The following is a 26,190-nucleotide window of genomic DNA, read 5'->3' as shown; positions in this document are numbered from 1 at the left end:
AATAGTAATTTTACAGACATTAGCAGAATGCCTAACATAAATCACTGTAATGGCTTTCATACTGCATAAATCTGCCACCCATTGTCAGCATTATCTTACAAAGCTCTACTGGGCCTAGGACTAACCTAGCTCAGGCCTCTCTAGAAAGAAGTAACTCACACTTGACCCTGTAATTTACCTTGCATTGATTACCGCTTAATATCACTGAAGCAGTCCATACACCTACATTTGTTCATATTAATGTGTTTGTAATTATTCTAGAACCTTAATGTTCAGAATCAGAATAGCCTACAATAAAAAATGATGCACGATACTGTACTTTACTGTCGTACATATTTATAGTAATAAATTATTTACACGTGTATTCTGTTTACATTACTATTCCCGTCTCTGATTGGACAGGAGGACACGAATTATTTACATAACAGTACCATAGTTTAATAGCCGAATATGGTAGGGTGTTTAGAATGTTATACTCGGACAATATGTTGTAGTCCAAATCTAGAATGGGGACACTGTATGTATATATTAAATGCACATTTTTCAAAAGTAGATAGGCCTGTATAATTGTAGCTCTCGGATATTCGAAATTAGATTTAAGCTCAACTGGCCACAGGCATGAATTTCAGATTTTAGTGTACAAAAAAAATTAGAATTTGTAGCATAAATCACGACAAAAAACCATGAATTTCTTTTCAGTCAGAAGGTATACACATCATGCCAAAGAAAATAGAAAAACAGTCGTCCAATACAGGTAAACAATGTAAAATAAATACTAAAAATAACTCCTTCCATTGGCAATTTTCTTCTTTCAAAGTGCGTCAATCTCTACATCAGCTCAAGTTAAAAAATCTCTGTCTTCTTTCGATGCTGTAGGCGTTAATTTTTCAATTCAATGCGTATTGTATCGAATCACTTGCAGTTGTTTATGTCAAAGTTAATATGAAGTGTATTGTTTTCTTATCAATGCCCTCAAACTAGTTAGAAGCTGAGAAAAGAACAATACAGCTTGTGTGAGTTCAAATACTGTCCAAGTTTTCTAAATGACAGACTGAAGATTGAATGACAAAATAAGAAGAAATGGCAATTATGTAAACAAACTTTCATGTTGAATTACATATACGATTATAAAAAGATGTAATATAATCAATGCTTCATCTTTGTACAATTATACCATTCATAAATCAGCTTCTATTCCGTAATAGGTGATATGCAGAAGTCACATTTAAACAAAATCAAGAGTTTTTTCATATTTTTAAAGTATCTCTTTCCAATTATCTTGTTTTGATTTAGTAGATTTTCCTGTAATATGAATTTAACATTTCTTTTATTTCATCTTAAAGTATTCAGGCCTATTCTTCGTATATATTTCATGACTTGCATTTTTGTGTTTATATTCATAAATACCTGTTTCTTAATTTGTTTCTTCAGGTATCCTTATGTGTTTCTCAGAAACCAGGGAAGAAAAGGAATTAAATCTAAGACAGGAAGATAGCTGGCAATGAATAGCAGATGACACTCGTCTCTCTGTTGATGTCAATCATCACAGACAGGCTATATAGTTGAATTGAATTACACATATATTTGAAAACCCAATAAGGGGAAATACTCCTAAGAGAGAAGACTTTGGGTGGTAATTGGGGTTTTGTATAAAGAGGGTATAGCTGTCCAGTGGTTGGCGAGGGGTAATTTCCAGTGTTGTCCTGGTACAAACAAGTAATCAAAATGGATTAATTCTTTATCAAAGGTTTTAATTACAAATTATACAAAATCTCTATTATATATAACTATAATACAGTAATACATGAGATCTGAGTCATATTGGAAGTCTTAGTCTTAGCAATTCATAATACAATCACTTATGAAAGGCGGTACCGGTAAGGGTATTAAAGTGATTCTGTTTATGAATGTTTATTTTACCACAACAATCTGTTTTATCACCTTTTCGTTACATAATACATATGTCGGTTTGACAAGGACTGAGCTTCAGCAGCTGAATAATTGAATAATAAATATATAAATCCTGGGGCAAAACCCGGATTTTCAAATCGAGGTGAGAGAGAGTCCCAGTTATTTTTGGTGATGTTTGGTCTTAAAAATTGCACTCCTTTTACTTTACAATCATATACTGATTGTATCATTTTTTTTGTCTTGTGTGAGTTCATCTCACGTTTATTTAAATTCTCATTGGTGAATATATTATATACATATAAGTACATTTGTGACAATTAAAAGTAAGTGTTTAAAGTAGTTAAAATACAGGTATATTTACATAATAAGATGCTTGAATTCTGTATTAACCATATTTGTTTTCATTAAAATTTTAGATACGATGTTAATTAAAATGTAAAAATTAAAAATGGCGGTAAAATACATGATTACAATTTTCTTGTTAAACTATCTTATTTGTGCTCTACTGATTGTATCATTCTTTTTATTCACCCTGCATCCGCCCCAGAAAATCAAAGACTATGATCCCAAAAAAGCAGAAGGGAAAACAAAATAATAAATATTAAGTTTATATGTAACATATTTTAATGAATATAATTTAAATAATCGTCATCTACCATGTAAAAGCATTTATGGTGAGTTTACTGCAATGATGAAATAAAAAATATGCAATAAATTGTAAACTTGTTTTTCTAAACATCTTTTATTTGATAGAAACAAAAACAGATGGTATCAATAAGTACCGTAGTAAACGATGTTTTACCTCAGCATAATCGACCCTAAAGATTCACCACATTTCTGAACTTTATTCTTGTATAACATTGAAAACATTTGGCAAATTGCCTATATAATTAAACTGTTGTTTCATAATATATTTTGAAACATTGTTCATCACATTTCTGAAGTCTATCAAACTAGGCCCTCCTCTTAGTTATAACCAATTGCAAAATAATAAAGTTAACAAATTGCAAAATAATAAAGTTACTGGTGGAATTGCCAAAAAATGTGTAATGTTTACATTCTCTAGGTTATATCAGATACGGTATGCCTAATCAATCTACCTTTTCAACACGCTAAACGCTTCGATATCCTCCACTAGCCTATAATGTCTGCATGTTCTCCTCGTGCATTGTAACCAGTTCCATTACACACATGTCTGTGGATTATTTTGAACTTCGCGGGTTTCGTTTTTATCGACGGTATCAGGCGTAGAGACAGGTTTCAGATGTTGAATTATAGGGATTGGGTAAATACCGTAATGTTGAAGGACATAGACCCTTCTGTCCAGAGGCGTATGCTAGTTGCTGATTTGGAGGGTGCGATTGTAACATCCTCCTCGGAAAATGGCACTTTATCATTAATTACACTGTGCGGAAGTACAATCAACAGTGGTAAACTAAATCCTATTTATTATCACTGTGCGCAAGTACAAGTAAAATGGATATAGTAGCGCACAGTGCTAAACTAAATCCTATTTATTATCACTGTGCGCAAGTACAAGCAAAATGGATATAGTAGCGCACAGTGCTAAACTAAATCCTATTTATTATCACTGTGCTCAAGTACAACCATAATGGGTATGGTAGCGCACAGTGCTAAACTAAATCCTATTTATTATCACTGTGCTCAAGTACAACCAAAATGGGTATGGTAGCGCACAGTTGTAAATTAAATCCTATTTATTACCACTGTGCGCAAGTACAAGCACAATGGATATAGTAGCGCACAGTGCTAAACTAAATCCTATTTATTATCACTGTGCTCAAGTACAACCATAATGGGTATGGTAGCGCACAGTGCTAAACTAAATCCTATTTATTATCACTGTGCTTAAGTACAACCAAAATGGGAATGGTAGCGCACAATGCTAAACTACATCCTATTTATTACCACTGTGCGCAAGTACAAGCAAAATGGATATAGTAGCGCACAGTGCTAAACTAAATCCTATTTATTATCACTGTGCTCAAGTACAACAATAATGGGTATAGTAGCGCACAGTGCTAAACTAAATCCTATTTATTATCACTGTGCTCAAGTACAACCAAAATGGGTATGGTAGCGCACAGTGGTAAATTAAATCTAATTCATTTGTTTATCACTGTGCTCAAGTACAACCAAAATATGTATGGTAGCGCACAGTGCTAAACTAAATCCTATTTATTATCACTGTGCGCCAGTGCAACCAAAATCGGCATAGTAGCGTACAGTGCTAAACTAAATCCTATTTATTATCACTTTGCGCGAGTATAACCAAAATGGGTATGGTAGCGAACAGTGCTAAACTAAATCCTATTTATTATCACTGTGCGCAAGTGCAACCAAAATGGATATATTAGCGCACAATGCTAAACTAAATCCTTTTTATTATCTCTGTGCGCGAGTGCAATCAAAATGGGTATAGTAGCGATAAAGTGCTAAAATGTATCCTATTTATTATCACTGTGCGCGAGTGCAACCAAAATGGGTATGGTAGCGCACAGTGCTAAACTAAATCCTATTTATTATCACTGTGCGCGAGTGCAACCAAAATGGGTATGGTAGCGCACAGTGCTAAACTAAATCCTATTTATTATCAAAGTGCTCAAGTACAACCAAAATGGGTATTACCAAAGTGCGAGCCAGCGAGGCATGTAATTCATACGACCCTTGACAGTAAATAAACAGAACAAAATGATTTAACAAGATATATTTCTTACAAAAAACGCTGCTCGCTTATTGACGTAACAGTTTTAAAGATATATTGTCCCTCTGAAAAATATTTTTTTATTTCAAATTTGTTTTTGAATGTGTCATTTTCTTGTCACATAATAGTTATTTTACCTGAAAAAATGTAATTAAAAGCAAAAAATACTTCAATTGTCTGTCAGACAATGGTTTTTGAGTTATAAATAAACGTTTCTTTTCTCTTTCTATAATGTGAATTTTGTTACAGAAGTGAATAATTTTGATATGAAACATACTCAATTTAGTTTATTGTATTGCTAAGGTCAAGTCTGGGGGTCACTTCATCAGGCCTAGATACTTCAAGTGTGAAGTATCATATTACAAACAAAAACTTTCATGGACTATTTTGATAATAATTCAATGATTATCTGACAGCGAAATACAGTATTATAATAATGTTATGGGACTCATAAATACCAGAAATGCTTTGGGATTTGTTCAACCGTTAGACTCTTTTCCCAGACGTTTTTTGGATCTAGCAGCTGGGACCTATAAATTATAGTGGAGTATGCATTTTCGCAAAAATGTCAAAGTGTAGTACTATAACTGCTGCTTGATTTCATCTAATAAATGAGTCATCTCGTGTGACGTAGCGGGCTAGAGCAGCAGCGTGAAAAACAGCGCGAGGCACACACAATTTGTACAATCAATAACTACCTACGATAAATTATGAATCATGTAATGTTAACATTTCAAACTATCCAGATGCGACTTCACAGTTTTAGGTGGGATTTTCTCTACTTAAAAGTCGGCTTCATGCCTAAAATCTTAGTTGGTCTAGACATTGGCATCTATGTTCTATTTGTTCCTAATTTTTTGACATTATAAAATTGAGGGCGCTAAACATAACATTTACGAGATCGAAACATGGTACGCCTCAGGAAAAAAAAAAGATGTTCTGTTGTGCTCTCCCTGCCTGTTACCGCCTCAAGATTTGGTGTTAAGAAGATTCTGTGAGCGCATAATTCTGTGAGCCCTAAACACAGTGGCTCGCATAGCTTTATCTCTATTCCACTACGGAAAGTGGTCCAGCATAGTGTTCGAACCCATGTCATCCGTGTTATCAACACGACGCTCAGTCCACTGAGCTAACCGGTCGTCGTGTTTATACCTCGGTTAATACGGTACTGTTGTTTAGTTTCGTGCCCTCACGATGACGTCATGAGTATATCTACTTATGACGTAACAATGAATTACGAAATATGAAGCACGTACTAATAGACTATTGCCAGCAGTTTTGTGTACATGTATTGTAACAGGTAATGCTCTATTTTTTAGTAATCTCCGCCCTAGCTTGGGTTCGAATCTCTACGGATTTTTATTTTTCTGTGTAAAATTGGAAAATAAATATTATTTTTCTTTTATTATGAAAGAGTAAGAGGCTTAGGTTAATTTAGGAAATAGTTTCCCTCAGTGGAGAGGGTGCGTTTCATGTCTTTTCAGAGTAAAGCTCTGTCTACACTATCAAACTAGTTTGACAAAAAAAATATGGTAGTGATATGCCAAAATATGTAGTGATATGATATTATCATGTCCATATATGGCCACATCACATAAAATGTGATAGTCTAGACAGAGGTTAAGATTGTTTTGTAATGCGTAGCTTTTTACAAAATATCTTTGGATGAAAGTCCGTGTTTTCTATCTGTCATATTATATAAGCTTTTCGCGCCGCGCGTTCAGGCAGTTAGTTATATTGATGAGGACGAAGGCATTAGGAAGTTGTATCACGCGGAAGCTTGTGACTTATTACGGCTGAAAAAATTGATATTTTGAAACTCAGACTGGGAATTCCCCAAAGCACGTCTGGGAGAAGAGAATCTATGAGATGTATGCAGACAGTAGTAAGACCTGTTCAATGAACAATATTTTCGTTTTGGCTTTCAATTGATTTTTGTCAAAACACAATCCTTCCTCTATGGTAAAAATTGTTGGCGAATGTGTGTCGGCGGCTGGGAAATGTTTGTTTACTGGAATGTTGGGGTATGTGGGTCACACGGCTTAAGGAGTAAAACCTCTACCCTGGAATATGTACAGTACTAACATTTAGTTTAGGACTTGTTCATTTCAGACTCTATTTACGTTACACAAAATGTTTACTATTTCTTAAATTATTAAATGGAATACCAATAAAAAAGCATCATTTAACAAGGAAAGAACAATAATTAAAACTGTTACGTCAAAGTCGAGCGGTGTTTTTTGTAAGAAATATTTCTTGTTTTACTATTGACTAACCATATCCTTTAGACCTACAATAGAAATCATCGAAAGCAGCCAATAAAAGTTATTATAGAAATATGTAATTAAAGTAGAAATAGGGTATGCTTACAAAATCACAAGGAAACAATTTGAAAACCCGTAATAATAATAATAATATAAAACGAGATTCTGGTGTGGAAATATGAAGATTTAGCCCAAACAAGCAGATTTAAAACATAGGCCTACAAATATGTTTTTAAAATAGCAAACAGCCCAACCGTGTTTATAGTTGTTCCACACAGCAGCATCTTGAGGACACACTTCACAGCCTCTGAACATCTCAATAATAACAAATAAATAGAATAGACATTCAAATAACAATGGGTATATATGTAAAATTGAATTATAATCATTAATCAAAAGAATCAAGATAAATTGAAATATATATATATTATACTATTCATAAAAAGTACTTAAATAATACACAAAAACCAATAATATAAAATGTAAGATACTAGACCTAAAATCTAACTCTTTTTTTATGGATTTATCTAACGTCCTAGTAGTCTAAAGTCACCCGGTTCTACCACAGTATCATGTCTGGCGACAATAAACAGCGACGCAGTTTCTTGTTATTAGACATGGCAACGTCCGATAACTGGCTGCTAATTATAGTACTTCTGAAAGTTTACATTAACCTCCTGTAAAATAATATTTACTCTTCTTTACAACTTTCGCAAACATATTAAAATTATTTCAGTCTTTTAAATAACGTAGTTTGACCAAGGCAATCTAACAACAGAACACTGAGCTCGCTATTCCAATATAGAACTCACAACAGTCCTTTGATCTTATGTCTGTCTGCGACAAATACCAATATTACTATGTACATATTCTCGGCGGTGCAGTGTCTGTTAAGGGGTGTGGAACTGATCGTGTCGCAGCCACAGATAAACCCTTTAATCTTCGGAGCTCACCATCCTGTTGTTAGATTGACTTGGTTTGACAATCACTGTACTTGTTCTTAGATTAGTCTGGTATGGATTATCTAGTTATTGGGAAATAATATATTCTTATTATCATGATATTGTTTTCAAAGGCTGAACCATAAAATTGTATAAGACTTGGATCGAGAGAGCGTAAACATTGGACAGCATATGCATATTCTGTAGTTTACTTAACGAAATCCAGCTCTGCAGCATTTATTGTTAATTGTAAATTGTCGATAGACTACACAACGTTAGTCATTACTGTGGTCATAGGCCTAGCCTACAATGTTTATTCATTTATATGGTTGCGTGATAGGGAAGCCGATTGAGTTACAAGAATTTGAACTGCTTCAAACCCAAAATTCGTCCTCCAATGAAATGTATTCCCTCAACCCAACTTTTCCCTTGTGAAACCCCAATGGTTCACCTCAGAATCGGATACGTTCCGAATACGCTAGGTAGTTATTGTTGAGGTATATTCGATTTTAACAAGCATTGCAGCTTTTTCTGCAGTTGTTGTACATGTAATGGGGGTTCCTTTCGCATTCTCCACGAAATGCCCAATCAGGACAATTCGAATTGTCATCGCCACAAGCACCTATAAAAAGATCAAGAAGTACAATTACTATTTATAGAATATTCTCGACATCTATATTAGACTATTAAATATATTTTGCTTTCCTGCAAATCCATTTTATTGCGCGTGGATAATATATTCTAGGGCCTACACTTTTCAAATGTAGAATATACAGAGATAAATTAATGATCATCTACGCGATAAAATGGCTAAATGTGAGTGTCTATGGCAATCCGCATGTACGACGCTCATCTATTTTATGACGTACATCGTCAGATAATGGAGTCCATCACACCATTAATAGAGATGAGGGATCGACCATACTATCCACACGTTTTGAAAAATAACTTATTAAGCCTCGAGTGTTTAAAATTATGTTGGAAACCCGGGAACAAACCTGACGTCACATACACAACCTGATGACGTAATTATTGACGAAATCTACCCGACATGTAGACGAGAAAACAAGGTAATGATTTACGTCATCAAAATAAATTCTCTTTATATCTTAGATTGAAATACATTTTGCATACCTTCACATGTGTTACAACTGAAAGGGCAGTTTCTTTTCATCCATTCAGAGTTTAAAGAACATTCGTTTTCAGATGCCCAACCTGGGCAATAGTCATTTAGATCCTTACATCCTATATACATAAATTAAATTCATACCGTAGTAATTTATTATTGCAAACACAGTCAGTGGATCTACTTTGAAATGAATCAATGACGTAATCGCATACAATACCATGTTTCTGTAAAATAATAAAGTGTTTAGGCCTATAGTATATTTCAGCAAATTTAACTCTTTTTCTTTAAACTTACCGCCATCTGGACTTTCTGTTGCAAACGGACTGTCAGTGGTTTGTGGTGCAGCCGTTGTAGCGTAACACGTTCCACATGTATATTTACAGAATATGTCCATCCATTCGGGGTTGATAAGACACTCTCCAAGGTCCGCCCAGTCAGGACAGGCTTCATGCTCATCCACGCATTCTGAACAATTTAAAACGTAATATCAAGCTGGCAATCTATAGGGCCTATCAGACTTCCCAACTTGGATAAATGAAATATGGGGAGGTTTTATGAAACTATAGAGGGCGCTATAATCGTAAATAAAACCATAGAGGGCGCTATGAAAACCTAAAAATATTGGCGAAGGCGAAATGCGTTGGCAACTCATTATTTTAATTATTAAACAAGACATGAATGGAACAAAAACATTATACGGATCGATATTAGTATGTTTTCTATTCTCTTATCAATAGGCCTATCTAGAGAGTAGTGGAAATTATAAATTTCTACATATCGGGAGAATTGTTTGGTTTATCCAAAATATCGGGAGACTTAGCGGGATATCGGGAGACTCCCGCCATTATCGGAAGACTTGGTCAGGAAGAGTTAAATTTAACTCTTCCCTGGTTTGGTATATCCACATATATATCCATATCAGTATTATTTGATAAAATGCAAGATTATTTTACCTTTATCTTCCTCCGGTTGTTCTTCTTCCTCCACTTCTGCTTCTTCCTCTTGGTCAATAGTGTTGTAAATGTAACCATTGCTACCGTCACAGTTCATTAGCATTGGTGTGTCTTCGATGGTTCCTTTTAAAGAAAAAAAAATGAAGTTTCTATTGTTTTGGCGAATTGTTTGACAAGACTGAGACACTTGCACAAACTCGTCGAACTAACACTTTTGAATAAAAAATGTAAAACTAGGCCTATAGTGTCTGGATAGGCTATATACAGACATTTTCCCATGGGATAAGGTACGTTGCTCTAAAAAGACGAGAAACTGCACGCTGCTTATCATCGTTAGATCTGATACTGCACGTGCATCGTGTGGATTTTTATACTGTACCTACAATTTTAAGAACTGGTTAAACTTACCCTTTTTGTTACATCTGTCTACAATGCTGTTGGCACATGGGAACAACTCCATCATAAGATCGTACAGTTTAGGATCGTATCGCTGTAGCTTCAATCTACTGTTGATCTCATTGTGACTACCTGGCGTTCTCTTGGATTGCACGCCAAAGAAACTCTGAACACCTTCCGCGAAATACTCCTCACTTGTATCGTCTGCTCGCGTATCTAACCACAACCCGGTGCTTCTGGCGTTCCAATACGCCCGACGAAGTTTTGTCTGAAAATCAGCTATTCGCGTCACAGCAGCAATTTTATGAATTGTATGTGCTAGATTATGTACAAATAAATCTTCTCCCTTTTTAGAATCATTTTTAAAACATAGAATATTTTCCTCAGCGGCGGTAGTAATTGGCATATGAAGAGTACCTGGTAGACCCCGTATATCTAAATTGAAGACATCCGGCAGATGCGAATGTTCAGGAATGTTGTGAGTATTCTCTCCCTGAGCCATCACAGCAACTCGAAAATATTGTATATACATAGTGTATCTCAAGTCTCGTCTGTCAGCTAATAGGAATCGTAAAGTATAGCAAGCTCTACGTAATGCAGCATCTGACACTCTATGAGAACCGAGAATTGGAATGTTATACGCATGAAGGTATTTCCTATAAAAGAAACTAAGTCCGAAACTCTTGCGTACATTTTCAGGTAGGCTAATAACTTCATCACACTGCCATTTGTCTGACATACTACCTTGTCTTACACCAATGTTTCGTTGCACATATTGAGTCGAGGCAGCTGAAGAGAAACAAAAATAAAATACAAAACTAGTACCGGTATAGATTTCGTGTGCATTAATTCCGATTGATTATATTTTGACGAAATTCCAATGCATCAAACATAATATTAATACAGATTTATCAGACACTCGAGTCTGCATCTGACACTAGATAGAGTCTAAACTGACTACCACAAGTCATCGTGGAAAGGAGTCTTGCTGTATTAAATCGGGTGAATTAGGACAACAGGAGACAGACAGATCTCAACCCATGTCTCTCACAAATTCCCTTACCTTTCGCCATTTTTCGGCCCTGTTACGATTAAACCTCCGCGGTACCGTAAAAGGCTACTACATCAATACAACAATATATACAATCGATATATACAAAGACAAACGCAATGACAGTGCTAAAGCAGATGTCATTTTGACTATGAATACATTTTACCGGCAACTGCAAGAGGCTTACCGTAATCATCTGAATGCCTAAGAAAATATAGTATAGGTTTGTTGTTTTCTGTAACACGCCCACCAGCTGAAAAACAAACAAATATAGTAGGTTTCGTTCACTTCTATGCATATGTATTAAAAAGAAAAAGTTGATTGAGGCCCTCTATAATACCCCTTTCACACCAAAAGCAAAACTCCGGAGACACTCCGGAATTGACGTCCCGGTGTTTTGGTGTGAACGGTAACTCCGGAGTTCAAAACACCGGGGTTGAACAGCTGAACGTAATCCGGAGGGCGAACTGCGGGGACACACCGGTGTTTTGTACAAGAAAGGGGTATAATATACACTCATGTTATCAACTATTCGTATCTAATTTATATATAGTGCTTGCGCTTTAGTCGTCGTCATAGAATTGTACGGTTAAATATAAATTGTTATACTCATATCCCCAGTTATCCGTTGTGAGTGCTCGTGTGATCGATTAACTCTCTTATAGGCCCACCTCAGTGTCGTTAACTCTGATGTACACATCAGATAACTACAATAGTTGTCAGAGGCAACGTACCCCACACTATTTAACCAGAAGGAACCAGTAAGTTCAACCGATTAAAGTCTGTTTTTAACTCGCTAACTAATAGAAGCCTAGTTTCTGTTGCCCTGTTCCTATATTTCAAAAACTATTGCAATAAGACATTTCAGAAACTAAACTCAACGGACTTACGTATTCCATCATCGGCAAAGCAGACTCTGCATGACTTAGCGCAGTTTGTATCCATCCACGCCTTGTTGTTGACACACTCGTCACGTGCAGCCCATCCTGCACAGTCTGCGTGTAAATCGTAGCAGTATTCTGTATTTGAAAAGAAACTGAAATTACTAAACTAAATGTATCAATCACTATCTAATTCGTGTAATGAAAAATTAAAATATACTTTAGTTTTAAATCGTTATTGCAGTTTTGTTCAAAGCTTCGTTCAATCTACTCATATTTGATTATATCCTTTTGAAATTATTGAAATTATCTATGAAACGGTATTTTCTTTTTGATGGGATCTACAATCAGCGTTGTTCTCAATTTGGACGAAACGAAAGGACGTAAACGCACCAATCACTATGCGATGGATCACCTGAACTATCGCTTGTGATTGGTCAACTGAAGTGGAAACCAAACTTTAGACACGATACCGTACAAGCATTATTGCAATACTTGTGATATTTCAGATAGCCTATGACGTGAATTACCAAAGTTGATTAATTTTTCGGAATTATAAAAAAAAAACAAAATATTGAAAGCAACTCACGACAGTTTTCCTCATCCGAACTGTCTGGGCAGTCTTGACTACCTTCACATAAAAACCGCCGATCAAGGCAGTAATCACCCGAGGCACATTGGAACTCATTACTTCGACATACTACTTTGCCTAAAATATAATACAAAATCATTTATGGTATTATTCTTAGTTAAGACTGAAACGATACGATTTTAAAGATGTGATTGTCCCCGAAAAACATGAAAAATAAAGATTAATAAAATCAGGCTTTGAATGCAGTTTTAATAAAGTTACTCACTTCTGTAGAAAAAAAAAATCCAAAAAATAATTTTTTCACTTATAAAAAGAAAAAATAATCGGTTAATTTTAACAAAACATTTTTTTTTTCATGAAAATAATTTTTTTTCGATCCCGTTTTCGTCAAAGTAAATAGCTATTATGTGACATTAAAATGGCATATTAAAAAAAATGTAAAAAAAAATTTTTTTAGGTGGACAATAGGCTATATCTTTAATGTCAGTTTACTGGCAACATTAGGTGGAAATCTCAAACCATTACGTCAAATATTTACATCGTAGATTTACAGCCCTTTGAACATCGAGTAAGCACCATATGTACCAACTAGGCCTGATCATTATGTAGTAAGTAATGTATGTCGTTGCGTAGACATGGTGGACTTATTTTCGCATAAGTAAAACTTATAGTTGACTCAAATGTATACTGTAATGTATAACGAAATAAACGTGCATTAAGATTTTTTGACGTCAATTAGCGATACATTTACAGGAATACGATAAACTGATGATGTAACCAGTATGCTTATTTCACGTATGCATCGTCTAATATTATCGTATTTTTATTCACCTACTTCGCATACACCTCCATGAACTTATAGATTAATCGAACCTGCCGTGGCGCGCCGTATTGTCTATAGTTACTAATAATAACTCATACAAACTAGGGTACACGATATTGTTATTGACTGTATGAATGTCATATAAACAAAACAATATAAACTTACAATGTTGCTCATCCGAACCATCATGACAATCGTGAAACCCGTCACAAACTAACGATTCCGAAACACATTGACGCCCGGACGCACATATAAAATGCCACGGTAGACATTCGATAGTGCCGCCTAAAATAAAATAAAGATTGTAATAAACAAGAAATATTTCTTACAAAAAACGCCGCTCATCTGACGATAACTACCGTCTACATGCATCTCAATTTATGTTTTCATAGACTCTCTTTTCCCAGATGTGCTTTGGGGTGTGCGCATGCCCAATCTGAGTTTCCAAATACCCATGTACCAGCCGTAGTAAACTATAAGCTATACCGCATGGTAACTGTTTCCTAATGCTTCCGTTCTCTTGAATATAACTGGTCATACTTGGATATCATCTTTCAATACATGTTTGATTAGTACCTGATAAATGCCAAGTCTTTACGATTGGATTAAATGAAACCACATGGTCAGTCTTCAAGAAAATTAAATTGTCACAAAGATTTGATTTGCTAATTTTGAAAAGTGATCGGTAACACAGGCCTCAATTGACTCTTTGTTTGGGGAGGTTTTTGGGAACTTTGGCACTAGATCAAGATCCAGTGGCCGTATTCACCACACTTAAGTGAAATAATTTCCTTAAATATTAAATATTTCACTTAACTCAATAAATATTTAAGTTTTTCCCTTAAATTGTATTCACTTAATAGGAAATTATGTTTTTATTTTAAGGGTAAGTGTTTCCCTTAGCCTAAATGTGAATGGTAAACACGGCCACTGGGCCTGGGACTTTTTTTAAACACAAAAAAAAAACAACTGAAACCAACTTGTTTCAACAGGCTGGCATGTATAACCATCATCCGCTCGTTCATAGCCTTCGTTGCAGTAACAAATGAACGAAACGTTAGTGTTGACACAAACGCCTCCGGTACATATGTCGGGATTTTTTCTACATTCATTCATATCTAAAGTATCAAAGAAATTCATAGCAACGTTGAAAATGCAATACATGTCAGTAAGAAAACCATAAAACAAGACACAAGAACAAAATTAAACAATTTTCGCTCTTACGTATTTAAAAAAAAAATGTATTTATCCTTTAATCATAAAACAATAAAATTACATGAGTAGATATTACATAGATATAACTTTGTATACTTTTACTTTACGAAAACAGTTTCAACGAATTTTAGATTTATCATTAAGGTGGGAGGTACTCAAAGTACCGTTCAAATGGACCCCACCCAGGGGAAACGATACAGAGGAAGATCAAAAACGACTGTTTAGAGATCTGAAGAAAGAAAACCTTAATTGTGGTGAAGATCAGTAGGCCTACAGATGGAAAAAAGACAAAACAAAATGGGGAAAATGTTGCAGCCTTACGTCCCAGCTGGGATGAAAGTATAGCTATAGAATAAATTAATATATCAATAAAGTAGTTGTTTGCGTCCAATTTTGTGTTTTGTACTTCTGGAAACAATCGTGGCAAGTCGGATTAAATGCATTTACGACATTTGGTAATATTTTCATTACCTACAGTACTTACAAAATAATATGACATCACACTGTGGTTGTGTTTAATATCTTTAATAACGTCTATTACATCACTTACCTTCACATACTTTAAGTTTTCTATTGTATCTCAGTCCATCGGGACATCTACATTGACAAGTGGTTCCGTCAAGCACTGATCCTCCACCACATGTTTTACCACTACATCCTAACAAAATACAATACAATTAGTTTCAAGTATTGCTTAAATCGATAATTAATTTAGTTTGTTTTATGTTATTTTATACGCATTCAACAACGAGCAACTCGCCAATTACAGGATGGATAAACTATTTTATAAGTTATCGTGCTTCTAAACTAAGTCTTATATTAGGCTTAAGCTTGGTTCCCATTAGGACGTAACACACGGACGTAAACGCAACGTAAGCAAGTTGACCAATGACAAGCGACAGTTCGAATAATCCATCGCTTGTGATTGGTCAACTCAGTTACGTTGCATTACGTCCTTGTGTTGCGTCTCTAGTGAGAACCAAGCATTAGGGAGTAGAGTTGAAAGTGAGTCGTGAGTTACAATCCTGGCACTAGGTCAAAATTGAACCCTGGACCTTAGGATTGGAAGGCAAGCACGTTAACCCTCAATCTACATCTCCACTGACTTATAGCACTAATAATATAATTAATAATTGTATATTAACTATGTATAAAGTCTCATTTGAGGCTTAGTGAGTGGAGTTGAAAGAGTCGGGAGTTACACACCACGCTGAATGAAGCTGTTGCCTCAAAATCAAAATGAATCCCACTCTGTATCGGGTTGTGATTCATTTTTTCAAAACTACTTACGTAGATCCGTTTCTGGTATTTCTGAACATGTAGTGTTGTCTGTATTTAATTGGTATCCAGACTTACAGAAGCACAGGTAAGATCCTGGGTAATTGACGCATCCCTGCTGACACGAATCCATTAACCACGTGCATTCATCAATATCTGAAAACAAAAGAAGAGAAGACAAGTCACGCCTGGATACAACATTGTTAATAAATAAATAAATAATAATAATAATAATATCCTGGATTTATATAGCGCCTAATGTTGTGAAACCTCTAAGCGCTGAACATTATTACCCCAGTCATTTTTTTTATCAAACACGTATGGAAACATACTCCATAATGCAGCTAGTAATCAGCGCAAAATTGTGTCTTGATCTAGCCGGGTTCCCATTTATACACCTGGGTGGAGAGAGGCAAATGTAAGTAAAGTATCTTGCCTAAGGATACAAGCAATGCGGCGAGAGTTGGATTCGAACCTTGATCTCACGATCAATAGTCGAACGTCCAACACACCGCGACATTGTACATTGTATATGGCTTACAGTTTTTATTCTAAGGTTTATATCCAATTTAGATCTATATTCAATTTATAATAAGGTGAGATGTGAGGTTGTTGTGACGATGGATACTACAACATAACATACTCAAAGTAGCACTCAGATGAACCTAACCTCAGGGGAAAAAAACGACTTGGAGGAAGATAAAAAACGACTTGGAGGAAGATAAAAAACGACTTGGAGGAAAATGTTTACAAACCTGAATACAAAAAAGACAAGACAACTCACGCCTGGATACAGCATTGTTAATAAATAAATAATTATAATAAAATAAACTACTTAGAAATCGATATGCCATTAAACACTGCATCATTGTATATGCCTTACAGGTTTTTTTCTAAAGTTTGTATCCAATTAAATCTCAATGTGTGGTTTCGCTGTCGTCTTGGTTACCGTATTCGGTGGACAAACTATTGTAAGGGTTGCTGCTTTTACTAAAACCCAAAATAATGCTGAGATTTATATGTTATTTTAGAGAACGTCTTGTTTATGGTTTGTATGGGGTATAACTCGATTTCAGGCGATGGGTGGCTGGCCCAGCACCAGCCGGGAACGACCCAAAATAAAATAATTTATAATTGTTTGATAATGTTGTTACAACACCTGATAATACATATTCATTCATTCATTCATCAGTAAAATGTATTGCCATTTTCATATATAATATACATAGAAATTGCTGTGGGACACACATACAAACGATATAGAATACAACGGTATAGTGTTTCCGAAACCTTCTTTGTGGTCGTTTTACTTCGGTTTGATTTAGCTTAGTTTATTTGTAAGTTTCCATTGAGATCCAGCCACAATAACATAACACGTTAATTAAACACCAAAGATTCCGAAATAAAAGATTGAATTGAATTGAATTGAATAATACAATTACTAAAAAATGACAATGCATTGTTTATGACTGTATTATTTAATTCAATTCAATTCAATCTTTTATTTCGGAATCTCTGTGTTTAGGCTAATTAACGTGTTATGTTATTGTCAATTCAACTTTTATTACTAACTAACTATATTGTTTACAAGAAATGTATTGAAGGTGAACAAGGCTTTTTGTGAATGGGGTAGAACAACATAAAACCGATACGGTAACCAAACTAGGTTTGACATACAATAAACAATGGCTTTAAGATATTTTTTTACAAATTTAAACCTCATAACATAAACCTGAGTAAGGAATATTATTAAAGGCTTCAGTGTTACTGTTAATTGATGTTTATTTAAATTCAATCAACGTGATTAAATAAATAATTTCATTCAAGTGTGCGGTTGACGCACCTGGAAAGATGGAAACTCGGATCGGCACCAAAACCAATCTTTTTCAATTTTGATCCTAACTTTTAATCAGTTTTCAGTAAAACTTTTAAATTGATTGTAAATTGTAGAGACTTGAATGAACCCTTGTCGTTGTCACAGCTGCCACCGACATATTGTCTCATTACACGGGCATGTTGTGTTTCATAACAAGGCTCGTTTTTAGGCTACATTGGAATCAAACTGAGAGAACAGCTTTTAATTTGGGCATAACAATCACCTTACTATTCGCTAAAATTGCTACTAGGGTGGGATATGCTCGGTGTACCAGAACTCAGGTAACTGCGGTACAGTACTGACTTCTTGGTGTTAGGCCTAAAGTTGTGTACACGTATTATTGTATCAATTAAGGCCCTCTAAATACAATGATGACCAAGAATATGAAAATAATAGTTTTGTGATGTTTATAGAAAATCATTTTTTATAATGTTTTCATAAACTTTGGGCTGTGTGGCTATAATTTTCTACTGGGTATAATAAGCGAGTTGAGTAAGTTTGTGACTGGGTTCAGATTTCTATTTCATACGCGAGATTGTTATTACGCCACAGGGAAATTTCAATATTATTATTATACACGTGTTAGAATAGCGGTGTATTGTATATCATAGCGGGCTCTATTACAAAATAATAAGTATTATAGTTTTAGACTACTGTATACTGCTTTAGATATTAATTGCTGATATAAATAGTAGCTAGTAAGTCACAAGTAGAAGCTATAGTTGTGTAGCAGTAGTAGTATGCACAAAGAAAACAGAATATAAGATTAGGGGGAATGTTATTGTTAGTAAAGTTTTTTTCCAATTGGCACATTTTTCGTGCGAATGCAATGTTTTCGCTGAAGAAACAAATTTGCATTATATTATTTTCCATTACCAAAGAGCCAACTGCTGAGATGTAATAATCCATAAACATAATGGGGTTCTAGTCGATAAATTAGGAGTTTGTTTTAAAAATGTTTCCTAAAGTAAGCTGTAAGCGTTCTTACCTTGGCAGACCCGGGCAATGATGTCGTACCGATAGCCATCTTGAGGACAATCACATTTACATGTAGTCAGGTTGAGTTTCGCACCGTCCACACAGATCTGCCCTCTGCATGCTACATTTGGAAGATATAATGAAATACGTTTGGCCTATTATGGGTAGGCCTAAATAGATTCTAATCTGTTAGGAGGAATAAACAGTATCCCATGTGGGAGAAAAGTTTTATCTTTCAACACAAGACGTTATTGTACGTTATAGTATATATGATATAATCCATTTCAAGTGCACCCATGGAGCGAAATAATCCCAGATCACCATCCGCTCAGAGTGAGAATTATGTAACTTGTCAATGGCACTTTTCCTTTCACGTTGGATACGTAAACAAGGACAGTTCTAGCTAAAATATCCCGATAACTCAGATCTAGAATAGCTCAGTCTGTTTCAATAACATCATGTTATTAAAGCGCACGCTGAATACAAAAAAAACACAAAATAGGCCTATATAAAAATGATAAAGATAATAATGGTAAACTATTATTAAAAATTTAAAACTTTAAATGCCAGATATTGAAATGCCAGTTATATTGAAATGCCAGTTATATAGACACCCCCTAATTTTCGCAGCTCTAACATTAGGTTGTCACACCAGGGGTAAAATTAGCCTTCTTGACCACACTTGTTCTTTTGTGAACAGCACAATATAATACATTGTCTAGATAGGACACCATACGGATATATAAGTTTCGAAAGTTGTTATACGTACGTAATACAGTAGGCACCTTGTTACATTGCCATCCGTTCAAGTGCAATATTTTTTCAGGCGGACATGTGCATCGATAACTTCGATAACTATTTGTGCAGTTACCTTGGCAACGCTTACCGATGTCCGTAGCACATTCATCGATATCTAAACAATAAACAACATTAGTATGAGGTTTGGTGAAATACATATAGGTACAACCTACATTTAGTTTACATTAGAGACGTATTAATGAACATGTACAAAACTGCTTTAAAATAAGATAAATGTTGTGACCTTACCGACGCACTTGCGTTTTTCAGGATTGTATTCTAAACCAAGTTTTTTACATTTACAGCTACAAGATACTGGGTCCAGCCTGCTTCCACCTTTACATTTCAAATCACAAACTGTATAGAAGTAGTAGGTAAGTTAAAGTCAGTATCTTTACCAGTACTACCAGTAATGAAAACAGAGAGGAAATAATAAAGGTGGGCTGTTCCAAGACAAAAACAAAAATTCAGACAAGGTTTGTTTTCGTATCCCAGTCCTAACCCTCGTCGATTGCATTAGTTTTTTCTATGGAAAACAGTACACATATCTAACCCAGACAACAATTTAAATTGTGTAAAATATATTTTGAATTGCTAAACGTATAAAAAGTGTCAAACATACCCCTTCCATCAGCACCAGTTTTCTGGGGGAAAAAGGAATTAAAACCATTATGTTAAACTGAATATAATGTAGGCCTACATTGATCACTTACTGATAAAAAAAATGAAGAATGAACTCGGGGGGTGATTATCATTATTGGTGTGTAAGGCCCCTACGTATTAATTTCATTTGAATATACCGTACGAGAGTGATGTGACACTTTTCTTTTTCCTCTTTTGTGGCGTTAACCACTATTTATTCATTTCATCTTCAACAGATTAATACAATTATTGAATACTTCTGTGATAATCATAATAATAACTATTTCATTGTTATTCTCACTTTAAGTTTATATATATATATATATATATATATATATATATAAACTCATCAGGCAAAGAACATTAATTCTAAACCGCCCGGTGATATACTGAAATTTAATTAATTAATTTGAAACGATAAAGATGAGGAAATCTGTGAGAATGAGAAAAAGTCGCCCCAACCGAGACTCGAACTCGGACCGCCTGCTTGATATGCAGATGTCCTAACCATTAGACCACTGGGGCTTTCATGGTATTGTTCGAACTCGATTGGATAGCGACTCTTTAACATTCTCGGCGTGGTACGGCGGAACAGCACTAGTCCTCAGTTGTACGCACGCGCACCAGAGATCAAATTGATACGCCCTCATATATATATATATTTACCTTATGTGATTTTATCAATGTTACTGTTCTTAGAATCTGAACATTAATATTTATTTTCTGTTATATCCACCTTTTTTCACAATTTTCTAATATTTTTGTTGTTCTATAATTCTCAACATCTAAAATTGTAAACACTTAACCAATAAATGTAGGCCTACTGCAGAAGATATTATACATTTATTAATGTTATGTAATTATTTTCAGTATGTATTTTTTAGATATAAAATTCATTTTTTACCATTATGTACATCATTTTAAAATGCGAACTCTTTAAAAAAACTTACTCTTGTGTCTAGTTTTATGTCTCATGGTTATATTTGTTTGCTTATCTTCTCGTGCGTTACTTATGTTACGTTACGTTTCTTTTTTTTTGTTTTAAATATTAATTTATATAATTTTTTTTAATTACTTTATATAAAATAAAATGTAACTGCCTATGGGTAGGCCCTATTATACCACAATATTTTGTAACATATGTGTATATTTATACCTGTAGTACATAACTATTCTCATAGGCCTACATACATATATATTTTAAATAATCAGATTCACATAAATATAATTATAACAGGCGGTTAAGGTAAGATCTATTATTTTTTTCCCGCCAAAAAGAGATGAGACAGTTATCCGGTCCATTTGTTTACATTTTTTTAAATATGTGCTTTGTAAACGCAGAAGCATCCAATAGAGAACATGTGGTCGACATATATGTTTCCTGTACCTAGCACAATGTTTCGATAATGTGCTTCGATACCAAATTTGTGTACGGTGTATAACGTTAATATAGTCCCATAAGGGTTTTACTTCAGTGCATTCGTAAAAGAAATGCGCATCATCCTCTACTACGTTACATTGTAGGAAAGTATCTGTGTTGCTAATTTCCCATGTTAAGAGCCTTCTTTTGGTAGGTGTTATACAATAGGCCTACAGTAGTTTGATGTTCAACTGTTTAAGTTTATCATTTTTAATATCTTTAATTGATGTGACTTTGTAATTATTTTTATTAGTTTTTCATTTATCTGTTTTTGTATATCTCAGAGCAAACATAATTTATATGTATATGTTATAATATGCAAATGACAATAAATGGAAGTAACTTTTCACTGGTGAATGAATGAATAATGTGTATGAAATGAATATTTTAAATGAAAAAAAATGAAATAAACTGATTTAGCGCAAAGAAAAGTACTGTCTGCTGAATCTATTATACTCGATGCTAAGAATAGCAGGTATAGTCAATTTAAATTATGAACTAACAGTAAACGAAGCCATGACTTCATTACGAACACCAACTGAGACTTAACCCCTCTTCCACGGTTTCTTAATTGATTGAACTCAGTTCAGAATCATTACTGCGCGCTGTGTATTGGCGTGATAATAGAAAAACCATCAGTAACGCCGTTATGTGGATATTGACTCAGTCGAGGTGCATCCATGGAGGAAGGAGTGTTCCACCTCATCCCATGCGCATGTCGTCAGCTTAAAATATAGAAATAAAAATCATACAATGTTTACTTAGTTAAGGACTATAGTTATGCATAGTCTGTAGTATACGTAGTATCTTAACTCGAGTGTAAAAGCGCTCTGTACAGATTGTTGGGAGTTTTCAAGTAAATTGTAAGAAAATACCACCGTTGATACGTCTGAATTAAGAAAGTGTATTTCCACCCACCATCTTGGTTCTATTCATTATTTAACACTACACTTTTACTGTTGTCGTCTGGGTAAAACGGTTGCCTACCGATTGGGATTATGCCTATCTGCGAAGCTATTTTAAGTTATGTCTATATAGGGTTTCTAATTATTCTGGGTTGGTTTGCCTGTTTATCCTTAAAAGCGAATTTCTTGATGGAAAACATTCAAAAAATTACGAAGCAATTATGCAACTTTTATGTCTGGCCGATAAACGATCTACTAAATTAATATTGGAAACTTATCTTACTTATACAGCAATAATTATAATCATAACGCTACGGTTGAATGAATTCTAAGATAGTAAAACGGAGACATTGACGAAGACAATGATGAAACTGGCTACGGCTTAAATAATTGTTACATCCTATTTTAGCTAACAACTTCCTAAAGATCAAAATATTAATCCAATGCAAAATCGGGTATAGGTTATATGAAATACAGGCATACCCTACTATTTTTATTTAGGGCGTTAAATAAAAACATATCACAGATTGTGGTTGGGATGTCGATAAAGTGTATTTTAGCCTGCAAATTCAGGGAAGAATGGTCGCTTTGCGAATTCCCTTGATGTTACTAGGAAAGAGTGAATCCCTGATGCTACAAACACATTTGAAACTTAGTGCGCAATTGTGGCAGTGACCATGTGTTACTGATTTCGTCAGCTAGTCCTAAACATTGCTCGAATGTCCACGAAATCTTACTGATCATCTTGATTCATTTTATTTTGTGATATAATTCTCCAGGATTTTGGTTATTTTTTTCATTCGCTGAAATATAACAAATTTAAAATATACGTTCTAACTTCCTGTCTTGCTCACTGTACTCACTCACATACAAGTTGCACGTGGAACTCATTAAAAACAAACATAAGTTTTACCCATAGCGATAATCAAGCACACACACACATCACAGGGGTCGAATGGGACTGCACTGTCTCCCTTGGCACCGTCCATGAACCACACATAATAATATGTTATATGTATATTCATGCAATAATTTATAATACTCACTTATTACCGAGTATTCATGTTCAATCTGCCTTAATGGAATATAAGCATGCAATAGCAAATCTATTACACACTATGGATACTTAAAATACTATACTGTATTTCAGTATAAAGCCGTTGACATAATACTAAATACTACTTAATAATGCATTCATGATAATCTATTTATAGAAAAAGTTACATACATGATATTTTAAAACACATAGGCCTAATTAAGGAGATTCATATTAGCCTTAATCATGTATAGGCCTAACGTTATCAATATCACTACTTCTATAAAAGATACAAGACGTAAAGTTGTACTATAATTTCCACCAAAAGAGGAAAAACAAATATTTTAAAATGTAGTATTGGTCTGGTGGTCTTTTTACATTTGACCTATTTCCAATCCAAAATCGTTTAATTCAGGAACAATTAAGTTTTCCTTACAGAGGTTGTATGCGACCTTTACGACAATAGTATTCCTATGTATTTCTGTAAGTACCGGAAGAAAACTGACACTTACTTTACTTGGATTATCAGTAGCACCAGCAACAATGCACATGCTCATAACTAAAATTGCATTCAAGAATAATCCCATAATGTTGCGGTAATAATATTGCCGGACTGCGGTTCCCTTCCCAGAGCAATGTTACCACGGTACACCATCGACTGCAGTCAGTGGGTTATTGGGCTGCTCAGATCGTACTTCACTTACTTTGCGTCTCATATGACTGCAGCGACGACCTTGCTCCGTCCTGTATTTGTGCCTCACGACTTAAATACGTATTGCGCTGTGACGTAGAACGTCCCTACAGTGGATTGTGGCGTCATGCTTCAGCTGGATATCTTCCTGTGTATCAGTAAGTTTAGGGACAAACCCTATAATAATATGAGGTAATATTTAATTCAATTCAATTTTTTTTTTTCGTCAAGCACTCTGGCTCGAAAATTGTCTTGCTTGTCACGTATATAAAAACATTAAAAATATGATAACATGTGTAAAATACAAAATTACATAAGGTTAAAACATTGCAATAGTAAAATAGTAAAAAAATATCATAAAAATGTAGAGAAAAATCCCAATATTTTAAAGATAAATGTTCTGATCTAAACATTTAAAAACCTTAATACAACAATTTAAAATACTGACGTTCTTTCACCTTAAAAAAACCTTTTGGTAGAGTGAAACTTCTCGTCTCAACCGATCAACCGAGTAGATCAACATTTGCACATTATAGACTGGTGCTATTATATGGTAATAAAGATCTGCGACAAAATAGGCATTGGGACAAATATTGGTATTTGTACTTATTTCAACGAGGGAGAAATCAACAACAGATTGGCTAAATGATCGATGCTGCGTGTAACCCTTCAGATGATGGGATACATGAAATCATGTAACTGTCCCTAATAACCGTTGCTTTTATCACCTGAACGCAAAAATAGTAATGTCCAGCAGTATATCTAAGAACTTTGAGATCATTTTGGCTGCACAGAGGGCGTCACAACTAATACGATTGGTCTCTGGATTCTCTACAAATAAAACAAGTACCATTTCATATTACGACACAATAGCAAAAAAAACATGAACATTGAGAATATGGAATGCCGAGAGTGCCTTCTGTAAATCGAGTTAGCTTGACAGTTACAGTCTAAAATTGATGGAGAAACACATCATACTTCATTTAATGGCAATTTCACGATTGAAATCACGATTTAATATTTTGACGTCAATGGTAAAATATAAATATCTGTATATATATATATATATATATATATATATATAAACTCATCAGGCAAAGAACATTAATTCTAAACCGCCCGGTGATATACTGAAATTTTTAATTAATTAATTTGAAACGATAAAGATGAGGAAATCTGTGAGAATGAGAAAAAGTCGCCCCAACCGAGACTCGAACTCGGACCGCCTGCTTGATATGCAGATGTCCTAACCATTAGACCACTGGGGCTTTCATGGTATTGTTCAAGCTCGATTGGATAGCGACTCTTTAACATTCTCGGCGTGGTGCGGCGGAACAGCACTAGTCCTCAGTTGTACGCACGCGCAACAGAGATCAAATTGATACGCCCTCATCTTTCAGTATTTTTGTTCACGAGGCGGGATCTCCGAAGAGATACTTTATATATATAAACTCATCAGGCAAAGAACATTAATTCTAAACCGCCCGGTGATATACTGAAATTTTTAATTAATTAATTTGAAACGATAAAGATGAGGAAATCTGTGAGAATGAGAAAAAGTCGCCCCAACCGAGACTCGAACTCGGACCGCCTGCTTGATATGCAGATGTCCTAACCATTAGACCACTGGGGCTTTCATGGTATTGTTCAAGCTCGATTGGATAGCGACTCTTTAACATTCTCGG

The 26,190-nt window shown here is 34.7% G+C and overlaps 1 protein-coding gene across 1 annotated transcript; it reads right to left on the bottom strand.

Annotated features, from left to right (window-relative positions):
- Positions 1-6,662: 6,662 nt before the first annotated feature.
- Positions 6,663-24,539, bottom strand: LOC144853740 (uncharacterized). Its single transcript, XM_078711547.1, has 17 exons — positions 24,327-24,539; positions 20,434-20,455; positions 20,061-20,168; positions 19,783-19,926; positions 19,024-19,134; positions 16,172-16,315; positions 15,432-15,539; positions 14,647-14,784; positions 13,832-13,951; positions 12,841-12,960; positions 12,261-12,389; positions 11,558-11,623; positions 10,332-11,108; positions 9,924-10,046; positions 9,265-9,435; positions 8,976-9,086; positions 6,663-8,463 (listed from the first exon to the last, which is right to left on the bottom strand). The coding sequence occupies exons 1-17, from the start codon at positions 24,399-24,401 to the stop codon at positions 8,351-8,353; spliced, it is 2,580 nt and encodes an 859-aa protein (XP_078567673.1). The 5' UTR covers positions 24,402-24,539; the 3' UTR covers positions 6,663-8,350.
- Positions 24,540-26,190: the final 1,651 nt, after the last annotated feature.

This window comes from Antedon bifida, chromosome 10 (genome assembly GCF_963402885.1).
Source record: "Antedon bifida chromosome 10, ecAntBifi1.1, whole genome shotgun sequence".
Classification (NCBI taxonomy): domain Eukaryota; kingdom Metazoa; phylum Echinodermata; class Crinoidea; order Comatulida; family Antedonidae; genus Antedon; species Antedon bifida.
Note: the sequence above shows the minus strand (reverse complement) of the source record. Positions and strands in the feature narration are given on the sequence as shown.

Coding starts and splice junctions, on each gene's coding strand:
- LOC144853740 (XM_078711547.1), bottom strand. CDS start 24,401: ATGGGATTATTCTTGAATGCAATTTTAGTTATGAGCATGTGCATTGTT. Junction 20,169..20,433: donor AACTGGTGCTGATGGAAGGG/GTATGTTTGACA, acceptor ACTTCTATACAG/TTTGTGATTTGAAATGTAAA. Junction 19,927..20,060: donor TGAAAAACGCAAGTGCGTCG/GTAAGGTCACAA, acceptor TTTATTGTTTAG/ATATCGATGAATGTGCTACG.